Source organism: Chiroxiphia lanceolata, chromosome 11 (assembly GCF_009829145.1).
Source record: "Chiroxiphia lanceolata isolate bChiLan1 chromosome 11, bChiLan1.pri, whole genome shotgun sequence".
NCBI lineage: Eukaryota > Metazoa > Chordata > Aves > Passeriformes > Pipridae > Chiroxiphia > Chiroxiphia lanceolata.
Genome location: NC_045647.1, coordinates 7818036 through 7828579, shown reverse-complemented (window position 1 = coordinate 7828579; position 10544 = coordinate 7818036). Strand labels below are relative to the sequence as shown.

The 10544-nt window shown below is 57.1% G+C and overlaps 1 protein-coding gene across 1 annotated transcript; it reads right to left on the bottom strand.

The window, feature by feature from the left end:
* Positions 1 to 6985: 6985 nt before the first annotated feature.
* On the bottom strand, positions 6986 to 10130 carry FEZF2 (FEZ family zinc finger 2). The gene is made up of 5 exons (XM_032699167.1): positions 9640 to 10130; positions 8452 to 9293; positions 8228 to 8362; positions 8004 to 8136; positions 6986 to 7574 (listed from the first exon to the last, which is right to left on the bottom strand). The coding sequence occupies exons 2-5, from the start codon at positions 9235 to 9237 to the stop codon at positions 7318 to 7320; spliced, it is 1311 nt and encodes a 436-aa protein (XP_032555058.1). The 5' UTR covers positions 9238 to 9293; positions 9640 to 10130; the 3' UTR covers positions 6986 to 7317.
* Between the last annotated feature and the right edge of the window lie 414 nt (positions 10131 to 10544).

Below are 10544 nucleotides of genomic sequence, written 5' to 3'. Positions count from 1 at the left end.
GATATGAAATTCTAATCTGCTGAGTGAAGATTAGAATCTCAGAAGTTTACTGCTGAAAAATCCAAGTGTAATGAATCCCAGATCGATTATTGGCACCTCTCCTATTGTTTCACAATAACTGAGCTAAATTACTTCAGATATGCGATTACTAGGAAGATGTAGATAGAGAGACTTAAGCCCTTGCAAAGGAAACAGGTGGGGGAAAACGGTTCTTTAGTACATCCTCCTGCTGTGTGAAGCTCTTTGTCTTAGCTATAAATAGCGTGATTTAATTTGGGAATTTGCTACTCCTTTTAAACACAGTTGAAACAGCTCTTGAAAATGCGCTAAGTTGTACCCGCTGTGTATGGAGCCTTCCAGTTGTATCTTTTACATTTTACTTACTTTGAGTACGTCTGGTTTTAACGCATACAGATAGGAAGTATGCTCACTTCTCCCATAAGTTTTATCGCTAGTGATGATGATCTTAAAAATAAATGTGTGGTGTTCTTTCTCCTCACTCTCAGTCGTATCACCTACCAGAAAGCCCTAATAGGCAACAAAATAGTGTGAGACGGTATTTACATCACACTTTTGAAACAGATTCAAGCAGAGCCAGCTGCTGTAAGATTATTTTACAAATCTATTGCAAATTAATAATAGGAAAAATTTGCCTTTCTTTAAGTAAATTACAGTCTCCTTGACTAATTACGTAGCTTGAAGCTGCAGTAAATAAGTACCTGTCTCACCGCGGTGTTGGGAAATGTAATTTTGATATCCAGACCTGCCTTTCTTTACTCGTTTAGTTCGCATGTGTTCCCAGTAGCTTCATTTCACGGAGCTCTGACTGTTGCTCAGTAAAAGCTTCCGGAGGATGATGTGCCCAAGTGGAGCACATGCCCGCAGCTTTGTTCGGCGCGGTGGAACCTGCGCGCCCCGCGCCCCGGCGGTGCGGGCTCTGCCCGAGGGGCAGCGCTGCTCCGAGCCGGGAAACCCCGAGCCCAGCGGCTGTGGGAAAGGGAGAAAGGACGGGACAAAATGAACACCCCAAACCCATTGCTTGGTGGTTGCCCGGTGTGAAACGCGCTCGCTGTGGTGCGGGGGAGGACAGACGGACGGCGGTCGGTCGTGTCGGGGCGCAGGGGCTGCGCGTTGCCGGGAACGGTGCGCTGGGAGAGGGAACGGGGAGCGTGTTGTGTGTGTTCTCCCTCACTCAAAGGCGCCGAGATTCCCAGGAAAGCTCTGGGCAGAGGGTTTGATTCCTTGGAAGTGTTCGTAATGATACCCATGACGATGAAAAACGTATCCGTAAATCTCTTGGGAAAAGGTTTGCCTATGTGACCCAAAAAAGTGTGGTAGCCCCCCGTCATCTGGGAACGGTGTTTAGAAGGTGCTTAAACTACTGCAGCTGCTTTTCGCTGTTTCTCGGACGTTTCTTTGTATCAAGTTTCCGAATACACTTGGCTTTTTCCTCTATAATCAGCTTTCTCTTGCTGGATTCATTGAGTGATGCGATAATCCAATGTTGGTAATATCTCAATTCATTAACATAATGAATCAGAAGGAAGAGGCTGATTATAAATCAGAAAGCTTCTATTTATGTGAAATATCTTGGCAACTGGCAGCAGTGAGGAAGACAGTAGAAGGAGTATCAGACAGTTAACAGGACCTCGGGAACGCGGCTGCAGGAGGACTCAGGTGCTCTCTGCGATTTAAACGCCTTAGCCCTCCAAAGGACAACTGTGCCCATTGCAGCGAGGCAGCAGCGCTGATTTGGGGAAGTACCTGGCTCCGGTGGCCTCGGTCTCCCAGGTAGTTCAAAGCGCCCATCCCCGTTGTTTGGGACAGGGTTTTGCTCCCGGCCGCCGCTGGCAGGTCAGCCCGGGGGGGTGGGACAGGGACTGCCGCCTCCCCCCCCCCCCCACTGCTGTGACCCATCGCCCACGGGCTGAGGAGGCCCGGATGGGGCCGGGGGTGCTCCGAAATGCTCGGCGGGGAGCCGGGAGAGGCGAAGCGGGTCCAGCGCGGTGCCCAGCCCCTGTCCCGTCGGCTGGGAGTACTTCTGCCCCCGGACCAGATCTCTTTTAAAGTTACTTGTCAGCCTGCTTCTTCTCAAACGGAGAAGACGGCAAAGATGCAAATATTTGTAGAAGTCAAGTTTTATGTTGTTTTGGGCTTATACACTCAGAATTCTGGGAGCAGACCCCTTTTCTGCACTCCATGTCTGTCCCGACTGGGGATCATAAAGCACTTTGGTGACTAAACATGCTCTTACTCCCAGAGTCACTTTATAGCAGATTTTAAGAGCACTGGTGACTTGAAGCACCCACACTGAAAGGCCACATGGCCCGGCTGCAGCCCCAACACCTGATGAGGAGGGGCAGCCCGTTGTAAAATGGAGAGCACAGAAGTTCCAAATGCACCCTTTTCCTCTTTTTTTTTTTTTTTTTTAATTTTTCATTGAGGGCACATGTTGCCCATGATTGAATCAATTAAGCAATTGCAATAAATCAATGAGATAAATACAAATAACGTGAGGAGGCTATGGCTTTGGGCTAGGCAGGGTTAGCAGCAGGAGCAGGGTTATAAAAGGTGGGGAAAGGTCACCTAGAGAGTCAGGGCAGGTGGTAGACACAGGCTGGTAAGAGCGTTTTTGCCCCCTTTTTATGTTTTTTTTTTTTTTTTTTACTAAGGCCCCGTGGTGATGGTGTTGGTTAGCACAGCACCGTGGCTGTGGAGAAGGTGGGGAGAGTAGGAAGGAAGATCTTTAGGGCAAAGCTGGCCATGGTGCAAGGTCTGACTGCAGAAGCCCTCAGGAGAGGAAGGGCATGGGGTGAGCGTGTCACCCAGCAGCCCCCCATCAGCACCCCAGCCCGGGAGGTGGGTGCCTGTCCCGCAGCCACGGCCTGCCAGTGACCCCCTCTGCCTGCACAGCCCCAGGGCCTCGCTGCCCTTCGCCATCCCGTCCCCAGGAGGCTGCCAAGGGGTCCAACGCGGCCGGACAGCCGATAGCCCTCGCCATGGCCGCTGTCCGTGCTGACCGAAGGGCGATGCCTGCACTGGGATCTGCCGTGCCGTCTGTCCCTCGGTTGCAGGGGCATCTTCCTCTGGCCCTTTCCTCTCTGCAGAGCACGGCTGTGGGTGGCAGCACAGCCCTGGCTCTCCGGGGGTATCCGGGGTCCAAATCTGAAGAGGTAGGGACGGCCTGAGGAAAGATGCAGGAGGTGTTAGGGAGTTGGCAGGGGCCACGCCGTGAGGGCTGGGGAAGGAAGGACAGCAAGGGCCGGCAGTGAGAACACTGAGAGCCAGAAGGACAGCAGTGCCCGCACCCCAGCCGTGGGAGGGCGAGGCCCTGAAACCCGTCCCTAGAGTGGACTCTCGCAGGGGTGGGCCCAGTGGGCTCGCTTAAAAATAACGTAAATACTTCAGTACAACTGCTTAAAGCGAGAGACGGACTAGTCCTGCAAGAAATTGGGCGTCCTTGGGGACGCGGCGGGTTGGGAAAGGCATGTGTCAATTTAGCCCTAGTGTTGACTTAAGTGAAAGTGCTAAGCCATTCCTAAACCTAAGTCAATACAGACTTAAGCCAAAATTGTTATTAACGAGCTCTAATCTGATTTAAGAGCCTCCGAGCGAGCCGTGTCTACACGAGGCGCGTTGCCTTGCGCTGCGCTCCGCGGTGCCCGGTCCCTCGGGGGGGCCGCGGCCCGGGACAGCAGGAGGGTCGGGCGAATGCATCCCCAGGGAGGAGGAAGGCGAGTTTCGAGGAAAGGCGGGCCGCAGTGATTTGGGATGACCGGTGATCGCCCTCCGCGGGACAACCTCTTAAAACTGTACCCAGCTCGGCTGGCGTGGGGCGGTTCGGGGCTGTGCAAACCCCTGGGCCGGGGGTGTTTGCAGCTGCCGGGACCTCTCGGCCGTGTCTGGCCCGGGGGTGGTGCCGAGGGCCGGCAGCTCCGCTCGCTCGGGAGAGGGACATGCCAATGCATTTTTTTCCCCCGTCCCAATGGGGCAGTTGAGCCCTCCACTCCACCCCCCAGTGGGGGCCTTTCTTTTCTTCCCCACCAGCTTTGAGCAGCCCTGTTTCAGATTGGCCTTTTTATGTTTGATATAAAGAATAGTTGTTGGCCAATTCCATCTTTTCATCGCTGCTCTCCAGGCCCGGGTCCAAGCGGCTTGTCAGATGCTCATTAACTCCCCCTTTGGCTCTTTCCAGTGTGTCTCCTAAGCTCATTGTGCCAAGAACTAGCGCTTCTTTCTCTTTACACGGCTCTCTTTCTCTGCTCCATCAGGGAGACAAATTACTTTCCAAAAGGGATCGCCAGGGATGGTTTAATGAGAATTTCTCTAGCGCTGGCCGTGGAAATCAATGTAGTTAACATTCGGTGCACTTAATTGGACTTTTCTCTTCTGCCTCCTTCAAAAAAACTCTGAAGCTATCCTGTTAATCTCTCATTTGTAATCAATTGTGTTGACTAAACAAAAGTCTAGGTCGTCCTTTCTTCCTGTCCCAGACAATCCTTTGTTGCCTCTAAATGCCTCATTCTTGAGTGCTCCTGGTCGTGTAGATGGGTCCGATTTTTGACAGTTCATTATTGCGCTTTTGTCCATTTAATCTCCCTCGCTGTGTTTTGCATGTGCATGCCTTAATGAGCTCCGTTGGCAATTAACATGTTTCTAGCAGCAAACTGGTTGCTCAGACGTTTGGAGAGCGGAGTGCAGGGAAAAGGGCAACGCAGCTGCCTGTAGGTTGGTCGCTTCCCGGTGCCCGGCGCGGTGCCGGGACGCACCTGGGAGCCGCCCGGTGCCGGGGAGGCGCCGGGCCGGGCCGGGCGGGCCGAGGGGGGAAGCCCGGTGGTGCTGGCACGTCCCTCTCTGCGCGGAGGCACCTCTAACCCTCCCCCCGAGGCACCGGCACCGCTCAATCTGTTGTGTGCGCGGCTGTGGCGCCGGGAGAGGTTTTTTTTTGTGCGGGTTTTTGTGTTATTATTGAGGCTTGCTGGCAAGAGTGCCGAAGTGTGAGCAGTCGTGGACAGCAGAAACATCTTGTGAGGGAGAAGATAATTGGAGTCTCTGGCGTGTGTGTGTCTGACAGAGCCGCCCCTCCCCCGCGATCTGCGGCTTGTATGTGCCGGGATCTGGGCGAGATCCCGAGGGGGGGGGGGCAGGGGCCGGCCGGTGGCGAGCGCGCTGCCGCGGCCCCTTCCCGGTGCGTGAGGTCGGGGGGAAGCCGGAGCGACAGCCGGCCCGGGCAGGGCTGCCCGCCGCCATCCAGGGGGGGCCAGGTAACCAAGCCCACCCAGCGGCGGCCGATACGGCCCTGCAGGGTGCCCCGAGGATGCCCTTAACCGTGACGGGGATGACTCCCTCCCCCCTCACAGACGGCTCTGTAAACAACGCCGCTTTTTATAAAAATGCGATAAGAACGCGCTTCCTTAATTCCCTTCCCGGGAGCGGGTTTCGCACTGCTCTCGCCCATCAGGGGAGCTGAGGAAGCAGCCTGCGCGCTGTCTGTGGGGCCTGTAGCCGCGCCTGGCTCCCGCTTTCGGCTCCCGACTGGCAGCCCAGACCTTTTCCCGCGGCCCGAGGTGCGAAGGAAGCAGAGCTTCCCCCGGACCTGACAGCGGCACCGGCTCCGTAGCCGCCCCTCGGGATGCGCACGCCCCGCTCCCCTCCTCTGGAACCTTGTCCTGCCGTGGCCTCCCCCCGCACACTGTCCTCCCGGAGAGAGGGGTCCCCCCCTCTGTCCCCGGCCCGTGGGCTGTCCCGCCCCGTCTGTCGCGGCGTCGGGAGAGCCGGGCTCGGCTCTCACCTGCAAAGGCTTGAGCTGCAGCCCCTTCGCTTGCGGGACCCTTTCCCCCGACAGGGTGTCCAGAACAGTGACTTAACGGCGACGGGGTTTGCATTTTTCCTTTTCTTTTTCTTTCTTCTTTTTTTTTTTTTTTAATTTCTTTTTAACCTAAAACTCTCCCAAAATATTTTAACAGATTTTTGTCACGATCTTTCCCCACTGCCAGGATAATTGGACATCCTTTTCCGCCCCTCAAACCGTCAAAACGCTACTTCTGACACTGGAAAATGCAAACCCCAGGAAACTCTGAAGTCGCCCCATCCCTCCAGCGGGAGCACGGGGCCCGCCAGCCCTGGCCCCAGCCCCCAGCCCGCTCCTCGGGGAGCGCGGAACATCGCAGCCGAATAATGATCCAGAAACCCGGAGCGAGGGGTCGCCTCCCCTTCCTGCGCTCGGCGGCGAGCTGTGCTCGTCCTCGCCTCCTACTATTTAACCACTCAATTAAGCGGAGAAAGGTGAGCTCCCCATTACGCCGTCCCCGGGCATTTCGGTGCCTGTCTCGTTCCCCTCTTCATTGGCAAGCCCGGCCCGAGCAGCACGCACACGCCCGGCCGCCTCAATCTCCTTTCTCCGCTAGAATAATATTGTTCCTAACGACGTGGCCAGAATAGACACTTGCGTATTAAAAGTGAGGGAGGGGGGGAGATGAGAAGGGAATATTTAGTGTAATCCAAGTGCTTGATTATCCATATTCTGATCAAAAAGAGTTTCTGAGGCCTGCTGGGAGTGATTAGATTAATGTAATGCGGTTTGAAGGGTCTGTGTTTTCTCTCTTAATTTGGGTCATTACTCGGAAAGCAAGCGTGAGATCATTTTATCTGCATGCAAGGAAAGATAGTCATTCAGGAGCGGCTTAAACACGCCGTAATGAACCGACCCCGGAAAGCAGCTCTGGGAAACTCCGAGCCGCCGTTCGCGCTGCCGGCCGGGGGTCCCGCACCGGCGCTGCCCCCGTTCCGGGGGGCGGCTGCAGCCCTCTGAAGCCGCCCGGCTCCCTCCCCGCCCTGGTTTTGCTTCCTGCGATGCCCGCGGCTTTCGGCGGGCCCTGGAGCGGCAGGGCCCGACTCCCGCAGCTCCCGCACGCCGCGTTCACACGGGGGATAGCGCCGTGCAGCCCGGTCCCCGCTCGGGCCGGGGCCGAGGTGGGAAATGAGACACCTGCGAAGGGCCGGTTTATTGTCCCATGATAGATATAGATATAGATATATATTCCTCACTTATTCGAGCGTACATTTAAAATGGAGATTTACAGACACGTATAAAGAGCGCTGTCCTGGCGCGGGGGGCGGCCAGCCCGGCCCCTCCTGGCCCGCTCCGGCGGCGCAACGCGCCGTTAAATAAGATTCCTCTTATGTACAACTGCGGCTCGGGGTCGCTTGCTACCGGCGGCTGAGCTCGCTGGGGAAAAGACAGAGAAGCGAAGGCTGGTTTGGATAAATAGTGCTGGCCTGGTGGAGAAGGTCCGAATGGGGCGGCGCGCCGGGCCCTTAGCTCTGCCCGCTGCGCCCAGGGTCCCGCGGCGGAGGAGCGCTGGAGACGCTGTCGTGCAACTTTCGGACGTGCTTCTTTAAATCAAAGTTTCTGCAAAATCCTTTCCCGCAAGTGACACACGTAAAGGGCTTCTTGTCGTTGTGGGTGTGCATGTGGAAAGTCAAGTTATAGATCTGGTGGAAGGCTTTGTTGCAAATGGTGCACTTATACTGCTTCTCTCCGCTGTGGGTCAGCTTGTGGTTCTTGTAGTTGCCTGCGAAGGAGGAAAAAGGTGGAAAAAGGGGTTACCCGAGGGTGCCCTGGCCGCACGGTGCACAGGTAAGGGGGGCATTAGGAAGTGTCTCCCCCCGCACCCCCGTCCCACTTGTCAAACTCGGTCCGCGTCAGCGCGGAGCAGCGCGCAACTGGCACGGCACAAATGAGAGGCAGGGTCAGCCCGGTGACCCGCGGCAAACGGAGGGCTCTGGATTAGGACCAAGGCCCGGCACCTCTCATTTAAAAAGCATTTAGGGAGAACCGTCAGCAGTGCCCGGCGATGCGGCCCGGCTTAGAGGGAAAGTAATTGGGAGCGGCGGCGGCGGCTCTGCCTGCGCCCCTCGCTTCCCCCAGCCGGGCCGGGCTCGCCGCTTTTAATCCCCGCTAATGATGGGCGAGGGCCCCGGCCTGGCTCGGCTCAGCTCACCTTTCTGGTGGAAGCCCTTGCCGCAGAACTCGCAGACGAAGGGTTTGTAGCCGGCGTGGATGCGGATGTGGGTGTTGAGCGTGGAGCTCCTGTTGAACGCCTTTCCGCACTGGTTGCACTTGTGGGGTTTCTCCTGCACAGGGGGGCGAGAGGCCCGTCAGTGGGGGCTGCGCGGAGAGCAGGGGGGGCCGCCGCCTCCCGCACCCCGGCTGCCCCCCACCTACCTGGGTGTGGATGATTTTGTGCCGACACAGGGTGCTGGCCTGGCGGAAGCCCTTCCCGCAGACCTTGCAGACGAAGGGCCGGGCCCCCGTGTGCACCGGCATGTGGCGGGTGAGGTTGTAGTGCGCGTTGAACACCTGCGGGGAAGCGCCGGGAAGGCGAGGTCAGGCACGGCCCCGCCGCCGGCCGCCCCCGGCCCCCCACCCCGTGCCGGCGCCCCCCTTACCTTGCCGCAGACCTCGCAGGTAAAGTTTTTGGGCTTGCCCTCCGCCGCCCCGCCGCCGCCGCCCCCCATCTTGCCGTGGCCCTTGGGGGGGCCGCCGCGCTCCGCCGCCGCCGCCTCCTTCATCACCTGATCCAGGTGTCCCGGCAGCCGCTCCTTGTGGGCGAAGGGCGGCGGCGGCGGCAGCTTCTCGGCCGCCAGCCCCGCCAGCTTGGCATTCTCCAGCAGGAAAAGCTTCTGGTGGGCCGAGAGCCCCCCCGGCGGCGGGGCGCCCAGCAGGCCGGCGGGGAAGAGCTGTCCGTGCAGGAGGTCGGCCGGGTGGTACGCGGCGTCCAGGTAGTTGAAGTAGTAGAGGGAGCGGGGGGCGGCCGGCACGGCCCCTGCCTGGTGGATGACCTGCGGCTTGATGAGCCGGCCGCTGGGCTGGCCCAGGGCGAGCTCTGCCTTGCAGCAGACGCCGCAGTTGGCTTTGCAGAGCCCCGCGCCGCCCCGCAGGCTGCTCTTCCACAGCTCCGAGTAGTTGAGAGTCTTGGAGGGCAGCTCGTAGCCCAGCGGCGGGATAGGGATCACGCAGGGCAGGGGCGAGCACAGGCTCAGCGGCTTCTTGCCCGGCTCCGGCCCCGGCCCGCCGTGCCGCTGCTCGAAGGCTGGCTTGGGCTCCGACGTCTTGGCCATGATCCGCTCGATGGAGAAGGCCAGGGTCTTGGAGGGGTTAGCGGCGGCGGCCCTGCCGTCGTGCCGGGGGCAGGAGGAAGGCATGACCGTCTCCAGCGACCCCGGGCTCGCCATGTCGCTCCGCCGTGCGGGAACTTGGTGTGAGCAGCGACTCGCTCCCGCTCTCGGCTCTGCATTCCAGAAAAGCCAGGAGACAAATCAATTTAATAAGCACCTTGTTCTCCCCCCACCCCACCCCCCACCGGCACCCCCTCCCTATTTACATTCAAATGAACATATCCAAGAACAATGGCACGTAGGGTACCAGATTACTGCTCATTAAGCGGAACACGCTAAAGTAACATGCAAGCTAGACCTTGTTAGTATTAAAAAAAAAAAAGGGGAAAGAAAAAGAAAAGCCTCCTCCAGCCCAATGCCACCCAGCCCAGCCCCACCGATGGCTACGGTCCGGGAAATGCAGGAGCAGGGGCGGGGGGCACGGCGAGGGGCGGCGGGACTCGCCTTGGGACCACTTACCTTTGCCCAGCGCCGGCGAGACTCATCCAAGCAGCGCAGTGTGGCCACAGTCACATTTTGATAGCAAACATCTTCCTGAGCGTCAGATCACGGTCTCGTACATTTAAAGCTGACATCACATGAAGTCACTTTGAGCAGAATGACATGGGGATGCCACCATGGATCTTCCCCGAGCCGAGGCGCCGGGCTGGAGCACGGTGGGTTGGGGCAGAGAGAGGAAGACGAGCCCCCCCTCTCCACGCACAATTTCCTTCCAGTTTAAGACGCACAAATCGCTCGTGTGCGAGCTGGGTTTTTTCCTCTCTCTCTCCCTTCTTAAAAAGCAACTTGCAAAGCAGAGGAATCGTTTTGCATGTGGCAAATTAGAAGGCAAGTGCGATTCACAAGTTGGGTGGAAAAGAGTGCTCCAGTTCTTGCTGGGGTTAGAAGAGCCACTCCGAGTGAGCGTGAGGATTTTTTTTTCTTCTTCTTCTTCCTTTTTTTTTTTTTTTTTAAAGAAGGGGGAGAATGATTTTTTTTTTCTAAAGCAACTACCACGCAACCATGCTCGAGTTATTTTGGCAACCCATCTGCAATCAGCTCCGTTGCAACCGAGCTGGAAGATAATTAATAAATTGTCACTTATCTGCGAGCCTCCCCAGCATGTATAAATTAATAGCCAACCCATTAATTAGGACAGTGTATTAATGTTAATTAAACTAAGTTTAATTCCACCCCTCTCCCCTCACAGGGTAGCTGGTGATTAGCCTTAAATAAATGTGGAGGGAGTTGAGTCCAGGACTGGATTTCGCTGCTTAAAAAAAAAAAAAAAAAAAAAATAGACCAGCGTTTAGCGAACGGGAGTTCTGCAAATTGTCACCCCCGAAAGGTGCCCGCTGCCCCGGCGGGGCACCCGTGCGGCTCTC